Source organism: Rhipicephalus microplus, chromosome X, assembly GCF_043290135.1.
Source record: "Rhipicephalus microplus isolate Deutch F79 chromosome X, USDA_Rmic, whole genome shotgun sequence".
Classification (NCBI taxonomy): domain Eukaryota; kingdom Metazoa; phylum Arthropoda; class Arachnida; order Ixodida; family Ixodidae; genus Rhipicephalus; species Rhipicephalus microplus.
This window is the reverse complement of record NC_134710.1, coordinates 448134984-448152678: the sequence shown is the minus strand read 5'-3', so window position 1 is coordinate 448152678 and position 17695 is coordinate 448134984. Positions and strand designations below refer to the sequence as shown.

The window sequence follows — 17695 nt, the reverse complement described above, 5'->3', positions numbered from 1 at the left end:
CCTTGCCTTGTTTTATTCACTAGTATGCACAGTGTACAAGTACAAACAGAGTGTTGCAGTGTGCTGAATGCCAGGACACTGCTAGATCATACGAGAACGTGATGTCGGGCCAGCTAGCCACTTCACTCCAAGAAAGATGGAGTTATTACATCCGTACCTATCCCTGCTCTTGACTTAAAAGTCAATCTTAAAAGCCCAGAGCTTACTGGCAGAGCACAATGTATACTCACGCAGAAAATAAACTACACGTCATCAAGCCATTTCTTTGTAAATTGGGCGCCAGAATCAAATCACGCCACACAGAAGTTACACTTCCAAGGCTGAGAACGGGAGATACACAGAGCACACATTCATACCGTTTGTGCGGTGGCAATTCACCTTTGTGTGTTAGATGTGGTGAATCACTCACTTTCAACCACATTCACACCCAATGCAGTATACCACACTCCATTAAAAAACATTTTTCGTTAGCTTACCGCAAACACATTCCACTTCATCCTTTTATGTTAACTGGAAAAAAGCCATTTTTAAAATACTTTGCGTTTGCGTTTATAGATGAAATTCACAGCTTCAGCTTCAAATACAAGGAAAATCCGTAGCATAACCTTTCCGCAGAGGTTGTTGCTGTGGCAGCAACATACTCTGAAAAGCACCTGCCTCTCAGCCTTTGCATTTAATGCAGTTCAGGAGGCATTTGTGATATTTTACAGTCGCTCACTTGTAGATACCATGGTCACTTCCAATTTATTTTAGACCCATACATGAAATTGCGTATCACTCTCATAATTTTGTAGAAATCGAAATTATGACTTATTTATGACACAACTTATTTCTTTATATAGCGCGTGAGTTTAGGCCTCTACACAGGCGTTTTACACCCTCTCATCGCAATTATTGGTCACAGCTTGAATCGCATCGAATACACGGCTTTATTTGGCCACCCATGGCTTTTGCGCCGCAAAAATTCACTAATCATCATTTGAACACTTGAAGTCGCCAGCCATGCATCGCCGCTATGACCAGATATAACTATGGTTGGGCAACTACACAAGGAAAAAAATGAAAGCAAGCCACCAGAAAAAAAATGAAAGCAAGCGGAAGATAAAAGATGACAGGACAGAAAAAAAAGTGAGAGAAAGACAAAGATGGAGAAAGGTAGAGAGAGAGGGAGAGAGAGAGAAAGAGAAAGGCAACTGCCAATTTCCCCTTGGTGGCTCAGCCGAGGGGTGCCGTCTACGTGAAGCCGAGGCCAAAGGGGTGTGTTACCTCTGCCGGGGGGCCTTAAAGCTCCAATCACCCGGCACCGTCTCCACCCCCCGGATCCCCTTTTTCCCCCGGACACGGCAAAGCCACGCACGGCTAGACGTGGGAGGGAGCCAAACCCTCCCCCCCCCCCTCGTTGGCTCGGGTCCAGCGTGTCGCCACACCCCATACACCTGCGTACACAAACGCCCCAGCGGGTGCAAGTAGAAGACAATTAAATAAAAGAAAAAAATGCAAGAAAAGCTTCCACACAAACACCCCACGACAAGATGAGCTTGCGCTCGTCATTTTATGTGTTACACAATCTTTTACAGAAATCATTAGTTTTGCTATGGTAATAGCACCAAACAAAATTTTAGGGATTAATGGTCAACGCTTCCCGTAGGCTTCATCGAAGTAACCCAAGTTCTTACCACGACAAACACCAGTCTGCTTCTTAAGCACGAAACATTGCATTTATTAACACCTAATTGTTGTAATACACACAAGGAAACTATATTGTGAAGTAAATGTACTGCAGAGCAAAAAAACGTGACATCCAAAACAAGTTCACCAGGTAATGTTTCTCACGTTTCCTCTTCTGAATTGACGCGGTCCTCGGATGGTTGTTGCGTTTCCTGTAGAAAAAAATATGTAAAAACAGATAATTAATTTCTGAACTTGATAACAAAACCCTACGTGAAACAATGCACCATGTCGCTCCAAAGAGAACGATGAGTAGCATGTTGAGCAGCATATGGCTCGACTTAAAAATTCCAGACATCACGGGCACCTTGCCCTACGTTCACGCGTCCTTGAAAATGGACCACACTATGAGTTCACAGTAGTTTCTGCTGCTGTTACTCGTCCCGAAGTCTTGTTATAGCACGCCACGCAGGAGCCCGCGCGTTCACCGCTTGTCTGCAGAATCTCGTTTTAAAAACCATTACGTGACTTATGAGAGAGTGTAATGTAGAGAGGCAACAGCCTCTTACACAGCCATTTACGCAAACTCAAGCGCAAAAATGCGTTAGAGCGTTATGGCTGTGGTTGTGCCAGCTGTTGAGCACGCGCAGTTAGGGTGATCACGCCGCATACCATGGGATTGAATTCCGTAGTAAGCTGCTTCTCACCTACAAAGACAGGTCTGAAACAAATAGTAAGACGAGGAGAAAACACTGGCATTGTTTATTGATTGATTTAGGCACAAAATAAACAGAGTAAAACGCAGCAGTTTTCTTATTGCCACTTCATGCTCTACTCTGGAGGTTATTCCTCCCGAGATGAAGACATCGCATCCTGCCTTGCTTGCTTAATTTTGCACCATCTGATCAGAACTCTGCATGGTTCGGGACACAGAGCTTGGCTGAGCCGTCATGGACCTTTCGCGCACAGCAGACTTGAGCTTTCATGAAGAGGCACTGTGTTTCTGCGTCCTCCTTAATTTTCTACTAATAGTTGCTACCACTTTGCAGCCAATGGGGTGGTTTGTGTAGAGCCTTCTGTGGTCATCTGCGACTCATCTGTTGTCGCCTCGTATGCAAGGACAGCCCGGAGGAAGTAATTCAGTGATTGAGTCGCAGCCTAGCCTTAAAAAACTTCGGTTATTTCCTATAGCTTTGCTGCCTAGAAGGATCTTGCAGTTGGGCATTGAGAAATGCTAAAAAGCCCCCCCCCCCCCATCACCTCCCTTCACGTCCCACGATCTTCCTCGCTTGTAGTTAGCCCTTCATTGCCTTCATACTCGCACTGAGTAGGCTGCATCCATGCAGACCTATTCGTATTCAACAGTTGCCATATCATTTTGTTTTGTTTCATTATACTTATTTAAAAACACTGCCAATCTCATAAGAAATCATGGCAGGAAAAGGAGGCTCGCAGGAGAATACATAGAAACAGCAACAAATTACGGCAGATTGTATAACGATGTGCTAAAATACATAAAATACAAGCTTAGGCATATAGAAATCATATAATGTAAAAACCATTCTAATAGAAACAGAGTGCATAACAAATCAAGCGTGCATAAAGAGGTATGTTCACAATTAAGTTAGGTAATACAAGTCAACCATGCTGTGTTAGTAAAGGTTCCTCGGTTGCCGTAGTGAACCTGTCTAGTGAGTGAGTGTTAGAAGTTTATGGGTCAAATTCATTCCCATCTGTCATCCCTCTCTGGAAGTAAGAGTATTTAAAGCAGTCATATTCGTGTTTATATTCAGGTAGCGTGATAAAGGGTTAGCTACGCCAAGGTTATTAGAATATATGTAGGAGTGTAAATGCTTAGTGGCTTGTGTAGTAGCTGATGCAAGAATTTACTCTAGTAAGATTGGCTCTATTTTGATGGCTAAAGAGGATAATTCAGTCTCTGAGTCTGAAATTTTATTTTTGTTTATTGCAAACCTCATGTCCTTTCTTTGTAGCAATTCTAGTATATCAATGTTATGTTTGTGTACGGGAACCATGCGATGTTAGCATATCGAGAATTGTTCGGATAAAAGTTTTGTATTCCATAAGCTTGATGTCGGTTGGCGCGAAATGGGAGTGTCATCTGAAGCAGAAGAGACTATTCAAGGCAGTTGATGTAATGAAGTTAATGAGGTAGTCCTGCCTAAGATTTCATGTAACTAACAAACCGAAGTATTTGTGTTCTTGAACTCCAAAAAGCAGTATGTTATTTGCGGTATATTCAAACTCTGGTAATAGTAGGGCATCTGCTTAATCAAAGCCAAGGGTTATTTGGCAATCAATACACCAATTATAGACTGTGTGCAGAGCTTCATTTGAAAGATACGTGCTTCTAGGCAGAGTTAATTTCATGATAATGAATAATAAGTGATTACGTATTAAGTACTGATAGCCTTCAGCACGGCGGTGACTCTTTATCGTATCAAACGTCTTGTTAAAAATATATTCAGCCAGTTTCTCATTGATGTCATGTGCATTATCCTTGTGCAACTCTGCCTCAAAGGGAGTCCATCAGGCAGTTACATTTATATTTGGAAAGTGCAAACATCTAGATTCTCCTACAGATTCAACGATCCTTAATAAAATACCGACGCCAGATTCCCGAAGAAAAGTTAACCGCTTTTCAATGCTTCGCTACTGCATTTAATGTAGATCAATTTACCTCTCAGCATCTGTTAATTTAACATCTTAACACAAGAACAACGTGGCACAGTCACAAACATTCGTTGGCACCAACCTTCGTTCGTAGAAAAGCAATCTGATACAGTTTATTAGCTCATACGGTGACACATTGGAAATATTACTGTGATAGCAATTATATGAACACTTTCGGCTGCATTCTGCCGCCGGCATCACCGACACACACCGTATATATATACGCATCTATACATATGAGATTATGATATATAGGTTTTAATGGCGCAAGGGCCATGTCATTGCCAAAGAGCGCCATGAAAAAGATGGAGGAGTGGCAACGATTTGGAATGTAACAATGACTAAGATGATGCTACAGGGCTGTATAAGGTCCTAAAATTGCTCGCCTTAAGGCGGATAAAACATAATATATTAAAGCAATGTGAGTGAAGGGAAATGATTAGCTATAGACTAATAACAATACTCATAGTAAAAGAATAAGAAAAACTTTGGGACTGACATGTTATTCAGCACATTTTCCTCATCAGCACCCTTCAACACAAGAGCCTTGAGGCAGGGTGCTGTGTATGCGGCCACCCCAACAACAACTTCCGAACGGAGGCCGTGCTATGGGTCACCTCAAAATACAGTTTTGAAACCATGTATTTCTTTTAAAAATGCCATCAATGATTTTTGTTTTGAACAATGTATCCCTACCAATAAACATAGAAGGGTGTAGTGGTAGCTGCTGTCGATAGGGCCGTAGAAAATGTTTTTTTGATATCATCCAACTCGCTCCATTGGACAAGGATGTGGAGAACTGTAAGTTGTTCCCCACATTTGTCACAGCTAGGTTGTTCTCCACCAGACAGGAGATATGAATGTGTGCTGTGTGTGTGTCCTATTTGTAGCCTGGTAAGTGTTACTTGTCTGTAGCGTGATTTAGATACCGGTGGCCAATTTTCAAGTTTGGGTTTGATAGTATGTAGTTTATTTTCAGTCTGCCTGTCCTATAAACACTGCGAACATTATCTGAGGCTTTGTTTTAGGAAGTGCTTCATGTGAAGTGCAGGGACAGTCAAAGATGGGTTAGTGGCAGCGTTGTCGTGCGCAGATACAGCGAGCTGGTCCGCGGCCACGTTTCCTGCAATCTCGTGGTGCCCTGGCACCCAGCACACCGCAACATGACGTTTGAGTGCGTAGATCGCACATAGAAGCGAGTAAAGCGATACAAGCGCAGAATTTTTATGTGTTTTTTTGTTTTCGAAGCTGTTACAGCACTCAGAGAGTCCGTGTATATAACCTCTCGTTCTAGTTTTGCAGCAACAGATAACGCATGAGCATCTACGGTGAAAATGCTTGATTGTGGCTGCAGAATACCGGAAGCTGAAAAGGATGGCCCTACAGCTGCATAGGACACAGAAGTGAGTGACTTGGAGGCATCTCTAAAAAATTCAGGGCAAGCGTATTTGTGTTTAAGTTCCATGAAGTATGTGTGTATATGTGCAATAGGTTCATGCTTCGTCACTTCGGCGAAAGATACACCACATGCTATCACCTGCCACGGCCACGGTGGTAGGTGTGCAGCAGGAGCCATGAGACACTGTTCAAAAAGCGGCACACCTGTTATCTCGGCTAGGCCCCTAACGCGGAGTAAGGCTGCCTCATCGAGGGCCGGTTTCCAAAAAGTGCACATCTAGACAGATCATTTTTTATGGAATGCGTAGGGTGTTCCTTATCACCGTTCACTTTCAGATAATAGATAAAAGACATGTAATACCTCTGCAGGGAGAGTGACCACTCATTCGACTCAGCGTAAAGGCTCTCTACAGGGCTCGTTCGATAAGCACATGTAGAGAGGCGGACGCCCAGGTGATGTACATGATCCGGAATCTACAATGAGCTTGGCGAGGCTGAATGATATATTATTGCCCCATAGTCAAGACGTGAACGTACCAGGCTTTTGTACAGATTCATGAGGCACTTTCTGTCGCTGCCCTACGATGTGTGCGACAGTAACTTCAGGATATTCATTGTTTTCATGCATTTATTTTTAAGGCGTTTGATGTGTGATATGAATGTTAGTTTTTCATGCAAGATTATACCTAGAAACTTATGTTCTGTGCTTACGGGCAGAGGTTCGCCTTTGATGACAATTTGAGGATCAGGGTGTAAGCTTCTTTTCCGTGTGAACAGGACACATGTGTTTTTTTGTGGGTTGACTTTGAACCTACTTTAATCAGCCCATTTGGACACTTAGTTTATAGGAATTCGGACCTGTCGCTCACAGATGCCGAGGGAACACGATTGAAAAGCTATCTGGATGTCATGAACATATGTGGAGTAAAATATATTATGGAGGATCTACTGACGGAGAGAGTTCATTTTTATAATAAAGAGCGTGCAGCTCAGTACCCCACCTTCTGGTACTCCGGTTTCCTGTACAAATGTTCGGGACAAGGCATTGCCCACTCTAACTCGGAATATGCGATCAGACAGGTAACTTTAGATGATATTGAACATATTATCACGTACACCATTATGCGAGAGGTCTCTCAATATACAGAACCTCCAAGTTGTATCATAGGCCTTTTCCATGTCGAGGAATGCAGATAGAAAAAACTGGTTATGGACAAAGGCTTCACGTATGCGTGTCTCAATCCGTACGAGATGATCAGTGGTGGATCGGCCTTCTCTATACCCGGATTGGTTTGTGTCTAGCAGTTTGTTTGATTCTAGAAAGTAGAGTAGGTGGCAAATAATCATATTTTTCAAAAACTTTACAGATGCAACTGGTTAAAGCTATAGGCCTGTAATTTGATGCAAACAACGGATCCTTACCCTGTTTCAAAGTCGGAATTATCACAGCTTCCTTCCAAGAGGAGGGGATCACACCAGAAAACCAGATAAGTTTGTAAAGATAAAGGAGAGCTTTTTGTGTTTCGGAGGATAGTTGCTTCAGCATCTTATACATTATGGTGTCAGAACCTGGACAGGATATGTTGAAACAGTTCAGTGCTTTTTGCAATTCTGCTAAGCAGAAAGGCTCATTATACGCCTCGATTTTTAAAATATCCTTTCTAGATTTTGTTTTTCCAACTGTGTTTTGTATTTTTGAATGCGTCAGAGTAGTATGAGGAGCTCGATATACAAAATGTGCACCAAGTAAGTTGGCTTGGTTTTCCAAGCTTTCTCCGAGGATATTTACTTATGGGAGAGAACATGTTCGTTCGCTTTTAGTTTTCTGGACTTTGTTCCACACTTTTCTTTCATCTACGTACGAGTTTATGCTCGTAATAAACCTCGTCCAGCTCTCTCGTCTGGCTTGTCTGCGCGTTTTCCTTGCCTTCGATTTGACCTGCTTAAGATTTTCCAGGTTTTATACTGTTGGAAAATCATGGAACAATGCCCATGATTTGTTCTGAATCACCTGAGCTTACATACAGGCATAATTTCACCAAGGGACTCGCCGTTTGGAACTCATTCCGCTCGTTTGATTAATGCACTTAGATGCGGAATCAAGAATAAAAGCTGTGAAATACGCGACAGTGTCATCTATGGTCAGAGCAGATAACTCAGTCCATGTTATGTGGGTAAGAGTTTGGTACTGTTCCCAATCAGCTGAGTCAAGCTTCCACCTCGGAACCTGCGAAGATAGTTGGCCTTTGTTTGGCACGCTCAGAATGATCGGGCAGTGGTCACTCCCATAAGGGTTTTTAAGAACATTCCATTTAAAATCGGCTAAAAGTGATGGTGAGAAAATGCTAAGATCTATTGAGGAGTATGAATTGTTTGCGAGGCTAAAATACGTAGGCTCCTTTGTATTTAAGAGACACAGCCTAGACGATTAAAGAAGCTGTTCAATGAGACGTCCTCGAGCGTCAAAGCCAGAATCGCCCCACAGGGCATTGTGTGCGTTAAAGTCACCTGAAATAAAAAAAAAAGGTTCTGGGAGTTCATCTACTAATGATTCCAAGTCGTACCTTTTAAGCTTATGGTGAGGTGGTATATACAGAGAGCACAAGGTGATGAGTTTGTTGAAAAGTACAGCTCGAATGACCACTGCCTCAAGAGCTGTCCGGAGCTTCATCTGCTGACATACAACACTTCTATCAGCTCTAATGTCTACTCCGCCGCATGATACAGCATCATCTTCACGGTCTTTCCGGAAAGTAATGTATTGGCGGAGAAAGTTGCTTTATTTAGGAGTTAGGTGTGTTTCCTGCACACACAGCACTTTTGGGTTGAACTTACTGAGAAGTTTTTGAACATCATCTAGATTTCTCAGGAGCCCTCTAAAGTTTCACTGAATGATTTTACCCATTATGAATTGAAAAAAAAGTGCTGTGTGTAGAAAATATGGAGATTGGTTCGTTTTACAGGGCCTTTATGATGCCCTGTAATTGATGTGTTGTCTTTTTTGAAGCGGTCGAAAAGAGGTCACCGCTCCTTTGGCGCTACCGGCGCCGTTTGGCTAGAAGTGGTGTTCATAGCCTCCTGTGAGGCACTGGACACCCGCTACAAAGAACGATCTGTGTGTCGCTTAGACTTCGCCTCTGTCGACGAAGCCTTTGCCCCCACCAGGCAGGAGGTTTTTGGGGCCTCCTTGGTCTCCTCATTGCTCTGGCTGCTGCCAGGACTTGTGCCACCGGCGTGGGCTGGTTGGCTCTGGGCAGGGCAGCGCTGGCTGCTCCCACCAGAGGGGTAGGTGGCTTTGACATGGGCATGCTAGGCGTGGTCCACGTAGCCGCCAAGGGCCATTGTGGTGCCACCCCTCGTTGCACCACTTCAGCAAAGGAAGTTCTTAAGGCCCGTTTACATTGACCCGACGAGGGCGCGTTGAGTCGAAATAAACAGGTTTTCTAGACTCGCCCTCCCCATGTATAAGCGGACGCGTCGGGGCGGAGAGTCGTCGCGGCGAGTCCCGTCGACCCGGAGACAGGGGGTAGGTTCACCGAACTCGCCGCGCTCAGAAAGGGCATGTATAACCGGTCGCGCTGAGTTGCTGGCTCGTGACCTCTCCCGCCCGTCGCCGTCTCCGCTTCCCCTGTCCCCATCAGTCCGACGTTGCTCTTTCTCTGTCGGCTGGTACGCGCGCGCTAGGCACGAAGACATCCTCGCGGGCTCTGCGCACCATGTGGAGAGATGATGAAATAACGACGTTGCTAGCTTTAGTCAACGAGAAAAAGTGATTTGCTCGATAGCAAGCATAACAGAACGAGGACATCGTTCTGTTATGCGGTAAATGCAGATCAATTTTACGTTTAAATCTTGCTTGGCACGTCCTACGAGAGCTTGTTGGTTATCGTTCTCACGACCGGCTATTTTGCTCTGCCCGTAGCAGGAAATCGACTTGTGCGCCAGAAATCTCAAATACGTGCACATGAACGCTTTAATAAAGTTTCTGGTCACCTCGCCATCAGAATACACTTGCGTAAATTCACAGAATTGCTACTAATGCGCAGCATTCCAACTCCGCTTGCATTTATTTTGCGTTCTTCACAGCCAGGTTCGACAATGAAAAGGCAAATACTTTCGGGTATTTTATTCTTTGTAAGTTTTGTTTTGGGTTTTTTTGCAAGTGGTGTAAATTGACTTTATCACAAAAATTAAGTGCCTTTACCAATACATGTAATTTCCCCCAGAGGAAAAGCGTAGTCCAGGGTTCGTTTCGCTCTTTTTAATTCGTGTTTCATGAATCCCTGAATGGACTTAGGCATTTCGAACGTTTTTTTTTTGGGGGGTTTAGTGTTCGGGTTTTGAAGGAGATGAGGGACGTTCCACGCCAAATATCCCAGAAAGTACGCTAGACCATCTACGATCACACTATAAAAAAGTAATGGTTGGTCACGTTACTACACTATTCAATTTTGGAACCAATTTTCTAAAGAAAATTTTTATTTCTTAAATATGGGGGCAGTTAGGTTGCGACTAAACTTCGAAAAAATGAATTATTATACGCAGCACGGTAAAACTATTCCAGACGGTAGGAAAAGAACCGCATTTCCTTGTTAAAACGCATTCACCACTAGTGTATGTTAATGTGCTTTGTGGGGAAGCAATGCAATGTTCTTGACCAAAGTCAGAAATTTTTACAGCTTTTCAACTTTTTTAGAGACAACGCAGCTGCATAGCTTGCTTGAATTGTTGACGGTAAGTGGGGGAAAAACACGAGTCGCGAAGACAGTAGTTTGGAAGTGCTGGCACATGAACTTTGAAAAAATTGCAATATTGCTCATGTTCAGGCACTTATTGGTCTGTGTGGCGCTCCATATAAAAATATACACTTTGGATCATTTCAAAGGGTGCAGAAACGATATTAATTTCGGTAAGTTTAATACGAATCTTTGTTTTACGTGAGAAAATATTATTTATATTGAGCTGCCCCCAAGGCTGTCAACGGCGGACCGTAAGCGCACTTCACTGCACCGAGGGTTCCTCGGCAGCCTCCTAAATGCACCAAAGCCGGCTTGTTGATTCGTGCTCTATTTTCCTGCGCTTACCGCCAGTAATTTTCCTGCGCTTACAGAACCACTGCTGCCATCACGTTGTGCAGTGTTAGCCAAGACACCAACACAACCATGAAGTACAGCTGGTGCAAACTGAGAAAAAATACCAAAACGGGAGCTGAGATAGCCATCGCGGTGGCGGAGCGACAACTGCGTAAACAACCGCAGCCCACAGCGGCGAGAGGCGAGAGCGCAGGCTTGAAGGAGCAGAAACCGGTACCGGAAGACGGGCTTTCGGCTCGCCTCGACGCAAAGCGTCGCTGCGATCACCACTCACCTCAACTCGTCCGTGCGAGTTCATATAAACTCGGGCGCGTCGAGGTAAGCTGAACCCGCCAGTCAACTCAGCCCGCCCCCGTCGCGTCCATGTACACGGGGCTTCAGTGCGAAAGTAGGTGAGACTCGCTGTCGTGCTTCACGGAACGTTATGTTTTCGTTCACTTTTATGTTGATAATTTCTTTTTTTCTTTTCCATGCTGGACATGCTCTGAAGTATGCGGCATGGCTGCCTTTGCAGTTTGCACAGTGACCTCATCATATTCGCACTCATCAGTACTGTGACCAGTAATGCCGCATTTACCACAAGTAACCTGACCTCAGAAGGTCTGAGATCCGTGTCCGAATCGCTGGCATTTAAAGCAACGTCTCGGATTAGGCACGTACGGACGCACACGAAGTTTTACATAGCCGGTTTCGAGCGCCTGGGGTAGAATGTTTGAATTGAGAGTAAGTATTAGGTGCTTTGTTGCGGTTTCAGTGTTGTTGCGTCTGATTTTCATGTGGTGCACACGTGTTATGCCTCGGTCCTTCCATCCGTCAAGGAGTTCCTCTTGGCTTAGTGATATAAGGTCTTGATCGGATACTACGCCCTTCACAGTGTTCAAAGTACGATGTGTAGTTACTGATACAGGAGTATCGCCAAATGCTACGAGGTGTGAAAGTTTGTTGTACTGTTCTTTGCCTTTTATTTCGAGGAGAGTGTCCGCACTTGCCATCTTTGTGGCCTTATAGCCGGTCCCAATGGTGTCTTTTAAGCACTGGCCACGAGAAAAGGTGATATTGCTCTGGCTTTAGTTGATATTTCTTCACAGTGAAGAACATGGTATCTTGGGAATGTTTCAATGTTTTGGGTGAAAAACAAAGAGTATGCATCGGTGCGTGCCCTTTTCAGGGCACGATCGGTTACAGGAGGGTTCTGAGGTCCCATGAAAAATGACTTCTTGGGCACCGGTACCAACTACCCTACACGGAGCCCAACAAGGGGACGCGGCAGATCATGTGATAAAGTTTGCCCTACGCCAGCAGTACGCCATTGTTATAACAGAATATGGTTTACCCTAGGTAGGATAGCCACACAAGGTTAACCATAGCCGACAGGAAACAATTAAGTAAACAGAAAAGAGAAGACAGGTAGATTTAAAGAGGAGAAAAAGACGAAGATGTTTGATGGTCTTTCCGACCATGCGATTATTACCGGAAACTTGATTCGCCCACTGGTCGAAAGAATAGCAACTAACAAATTGATTAGGTGCTATAACAGAGGTAACTTTGATAGTATAAATAATGAATTGTCTGCCTTTTACGAAGAATTTATACATGGTCACCTCCAGCGCACCATTCAAGAAAACTGGTTGCTGTTAATAAATAAACTTACTGGTCTCGTCAATAAATTCATACCTGTCATCACCGTGAAAACCCGAAGCACGGTTCCTTGGTTTACTCAGCAGCTCCGACGGTTGAACAACAAAAAAAAAACGTTTATATAAACAGGCCGTCCAAAAGGATACCTTTAACTCTTGGACGAAATACAAAAAATGCGATAAAGAATATCAGTCGCTTTTGAAATCTACGCGCCGCCATTTCTTTAACCATGATTTATCATCTATACTTGCAAATAATCCACGCAGATTCTGGCGCGTTGTTAACCCCAAATGTTATCCTGATATAGTCCTAAGCAATAACGATGGCGTTTCAGTTCCCACATCTCAATGCGCAGATGTCTTAAACCAGGCGTTTTCCTCAGTTTTTACCAGAGAAGACGTTTCAACCGCTCCCATATTGCATAGTTTCAGCAGCACAGTCATGCCGGAGATTGTTATCAGTGAGGCCGGTGTTCTGTCCCTTTTACAGAAACTAAAAATTTCTTCCACCTCGGATAATATAGGCTTAAATAATAAAATCCTGAAATCTATATCATTCAGTATCACCCCGTTCTTATGCGCTCTGTTTTCACAGTCTTTGTCTACTGGAACTCTACCCCAAGATTGGCTATCAGCTAAAGTCGTCCCCCTCTTCAAATCAGGTGAACGTTCCTCACCGCTAAATTACAGGCCCATTTCCTTAACTAGTACCATTTGCAAACTCATGGAGCATATCATACACACTCAAGTAATAAACTATCTCGAGCGTCACAATATCATTTTCAATTTTCAGCACGGTTTTCGCAAGGGATTTTCATGCGACACCCAACTTGCCGGTTTTGTTCACGACCTTCATAAATCCATGGACGCTGGTTGCCAGGTCGACGCCATTTTCTTAGATTTCGCTAAAGCTTTTGACCGCGTTCCTCACCACAGATTACTACTAAAGCTAGAAAAACTTAACATTCACCCTACAGTTCTTGCATGGATAAAAGCTTTTCTTTCCTCCAGGTCTCAATTCACCTTTGCTATGAATTTTTATTCTTCCTCTTTACCGGTAACATCTGGTGTACCTCAAGGCAGTGTTCTTGGTCCTCTACTCTTCCTTGTTTACATTAACGATCTACCGAATTCTTTATCTTCACACGTTCGACTTTTCGCGGACGACTGCGTAATATACCGTAACATTTCTTCTGATTCAGACCGCTTAGCTTTGCAATCTGACCTTAACAAAATTAATCATTGGTGTTCAACTTGGCTTATGTCGTTAAATGTTTCTAAAACAAAGTGCATGTCCTTTACTAACGCTGCTACACGTTTTCCTAGTCAATACTCGTTGAATAATATGGCACTTGAGTTAACATCTACCTACAAGTACCTTGGTCTCCACTTTCAATCGAATCTATCTTGGCACCATCATATAGAAGTCACTCTTGCAGCTGCTAACCGGTCTCTCGGGTTACTGAAACGAAATCTTAAACAGGCTCCATCGCAGTTAAAAAAACTTGCTTTTACCAGTTTAATTCGCCCTAAAATAGAATATGCCAGTGCCATTTGGGATCCTCATCAAGCCTACATCGTATCAAATATTGAATCTTTGCAAAACCGAGCCGCTCGTTTCATTTACTCAGATTATTCTACCTATTCCAGCGTAAATAACTTAAAAAACCGTGCTGAGCTAGAGGATTTGGCCACTCGTCGGAAATATGCACGCCTATCACTTTTTCACAAACTTTACAATCACCCATCATTACATGACAGTTTCTTTGAACCCGCCTGTTCCATCTTTCCCCGCCGTGATCATCCTAACAAAGTCAAACGCCCGCTATCTCGCACACTTCGGTTCGCTCAGTCATTCATCCCGCGCACTATTATTGAATGGAACAGTTTGCCTGCACATATTGCCACCGAGAAAGACTCGGTAAAGTTTTCAGAGCTCATGCGCACTACGGTGACTAACTAAATATTTTTTGCTTTTGTTGTTTTGTTTTCTTTCGTTTTTTTAACTATTGTATAACGCCATGCAATTGCTGCCCGTATTCATGGTTTGTGCTTTGTTGTGGTTGTCAGGTTGCACTGTATCTTGCTGTACTGCTTTTTTTCTGTTTTGTTGTATTGGCCCCATGTATTGTATTTCTGATCCCATGTATTGTATTCCCCATGCATTTCTGTATGTTGTATTGGCAAACCATGTTGTATTGCCCCCCCCCCCCCCCTATGTAATACCCTCTTCTAGAGGGCCTTTAGGGGTAACCTGAATAAATAAATAAATGTAAGAAGAGAGAGACAGGAAGAGGCGACCGCCCATTCCCCTGGGTGGGTCAGCCCAGGGGTGCCGTATATGTGAAGCCGGGGCCAAAGGGGTGTGTTGCCTCTGCTGGGGGGCCTTAAAGGTCCAATCACCCGGCATCAGCTCAACCCCCAGGATCCCCCTTTCCCTGGGCACGGCAGAGCCCCGGACGGCTAGGCGTGGGAGGGAGTCGTAACTTCCCCGTTAGCTCGGGTTCGTGGTGTCTCTACGCACCAAACGCCTACTTACGCAGACGCCCCTGCGGGTATATATATGAGAACGCAAGAAAGAAATCAATGGCAGCATATCCACGGACTGAATGATGAGGGGGGTGAGGCGTCCATCTGTACGTGTGTCCTTCCGTCCGTCCGTCCATGCATGCGTCCATGCATCTTATCCCGTTCGAGAATGCAGACCGCGTGCGGGCAACACCGACCAGACGCGAGCCAAGGAGGCCGAGCGCGAGCGTCTTCAACGCGCCCACCGCTCTGCTTCATGCATGCCTCACCAACGATCCGCCACGTACGGCGACTATTCAGGAAACTGAGAGAAGAGCTCTTTCTCTGCGTACCCAGAGACAGCCCGCGCAGCAGTAAATCGGAGAGTATCGGTACAACGCCTTCTAGAATATCATCACTCAACTGCAGTTTGTATGTGCTTTTATACGACAACACCGTCTGTTATGCTGTTTGGTACATACTGACTTTTTTTTCTTTCTCGTTTGTTCTTCTCTCGTTTACGCATGATGCATGACAAGGTTAGACTTATACCCCTGTCACAGGGGCACCCGTGAAGACTGTTTAACTCCCTCGTCTTTACGACAACGAAGATGCGGTTGGTGTCACACGGCCACCCTTACGCAAACGAAGGTGAACGGAGCATTTTGCAAAGGACGTTCAACGATCTCCCTTCGCAGCGAAACGAGGTACTCTCGTCCTCAGCAGTCTAGAGGTCAGAGAAAAATTTCGAGCACTAAGTGGCCGCAGTGAAAGAATAATACATTTTAGCAATATTAAACGTTCTTTCGTTGTAGTACTCATTCACAACGCGTGTTTGTTTACAGTATTTACGCCCGCCAGAGTTCACTTACTCTCAACACCGATGCCCTACACACCATGCCTCGCGAGTCGGGCCGGCCGGTGCCAGCCGATCAACGTCATTGCCAGCGCAATATCGCACCACTTTCTCACGTCGTCCGCTGTGTCACTCATGGCTGAAGAACACAAAATGTGCGCTCACGAGGCAAGGAAGCATAAGAACTTTCGTACCGGGCATGTACACAGGCAACAAAACAACTAAAGGCACAATGTGGCCAGCGTCACTAGCAGCATTGCTACAATTAGCAAATGCGTTTTTATTTGAGATATTTTTTAATAGTTTGTTAGTCGCATACTTGCTTTATAGTGCTTTTTTGTAAAATTTGAATAACGAGGATTCACAAAAATTCCATACGGATCAAATTAGAATACTTTTCCGAAAATCAAACAGCGCCAGCTAAGCCCCCTCGCGGCAACTGTTACAACCTTATCACTGCCGTGTGTCACTGCCACAACTCCTTCTCCGTCGAATCCCCTAGGGGAGATTTACGTTGACGGTGTTCAACGGAGTTTGGTGGTGGCCGTGTGACAGGAGTATAAGAGGAGCTTCGCCCCTAAAACAATCTAGAGAAATAATCCAGCACGTGCAATCGAAAGCCAGACCTTATATTCGTAAGCGGGTAGCGTTAACCATGAGCCATGAAAGAGCACTTCAACGTAAATGGCAAGGTGTTTATGTTTACCACAGAGCAAATACTGTGTTTTCAGCATTACCAACGAGATGGCGCGATGAGCGCGCCCAGCGCACAAATCGGCGCCCAGCGCACAGGTCGGCGCTCAGCGCACAGGTCGGCGCCCAGCTGCTGGGGGCCATGCGTGCATCTCCCACGCGTGCTTTGCTTCACGGAGGGAAGGGGCCTTATCGGCGTACTTATCCTGTAGTGGGGGAGAGCCGCGCGCTTTCGGCTTTCATCGGAATGATTGCGTTTAGCTACTGAGCGCACAAGGACCACTTAGCTCGCTGGACAGGCACCATTTGCAGAAAGAGTGGGCTTTTCAAACACAACGAATTAGCAACTGGTAGACTTGTTAGTTCGAACTCATATCTGTACCTATGAATACGTTTCGTGCGTCGTTTTCTTTAAACAGGGTGTTAAACGTCGAGCTGTAAACGTTGTTAGTTGGATCTCGTCCTGTGCGAGTTATTTTCGTGCGTCATTTGAGCGTGAGCAGCGCGCTGCACGTGTCGATCTGCTTGCTGTTCTCTGCGTTACATCACAAGTTGTTGCTATCGCATTGATTGCTTCGCCTTTGCAGCCAAACTGTGACATTTAAAAAAAAGGACGTTTGGCAGCGGTGACTTTGTTAGTGATATTCAACGCCATGTTTTGAATATTCAGTGTACTGAGTTCTCACTGCTTTAACCTATCTTGCTCCTACTACTTGCATGTTTGTTCCTTCTGTTTGATGAACCTATCCATAAAGCGATTTTCATTATAGTCTTTATCACATGTTTTGTTTTTTGTGTTAACCCAATGCGTGGTTTCTATATATTTTTTGCCTTGTACGTGAAGCTTACCCTGCTTGAGCCCGAAATGTTGGCTTGCAGTACTTCAACTAAATAAATAAATAAAGTTTGACGAAGGGCCCAGCATGCTTGAAATTCGAAGAGGTATCTTTAACTTTTTGTTGTATAAAATGCTTTGTGCATTTATTTGACGTATTTCAACACCCTTTTTAGAATAAGAGAAGTTGGAGCAATGTTCAGAATGGAGTTTTGTAGGTAGGTAAAAACTAGGAATGCAATTTCATAGAAGCGCGGTTGTAATGTCTTACTCCACGCTTACTTCTGAAATCGACCATTACGCTGATTCTGAA

The 17695-nt window shown here is 44.4% G+C and overlaps 1 protein-coding gene across 2 annotated transcripts in view; it reads right to left on the bottom strand.

The window, feature by feature from the left end:
• Positions 1 to 1696: 1696 nt before the first annotated feature.
• The window catches only part of LOC119160876 (protein obstructor-E), a 63366-nt gene continuing 47367 nt past the window's right edge, over positions 1697 to 17695 (bottom strand). For both annotated transcript variants that reach the window (XM_075880592.1, XM_037413145.2), the window contains exon 4: positions 1697 to 1880. In XM_075880592.1, coding sequence (XP_075736707.1) covers positions 1830 to 1880 — 51 coding nt within the window. In that variant the 3' untranslated portion in view covers positions 1697 to 1829. The remainder of the gene's footprint in view (positions 1881 to 17695) is intronic.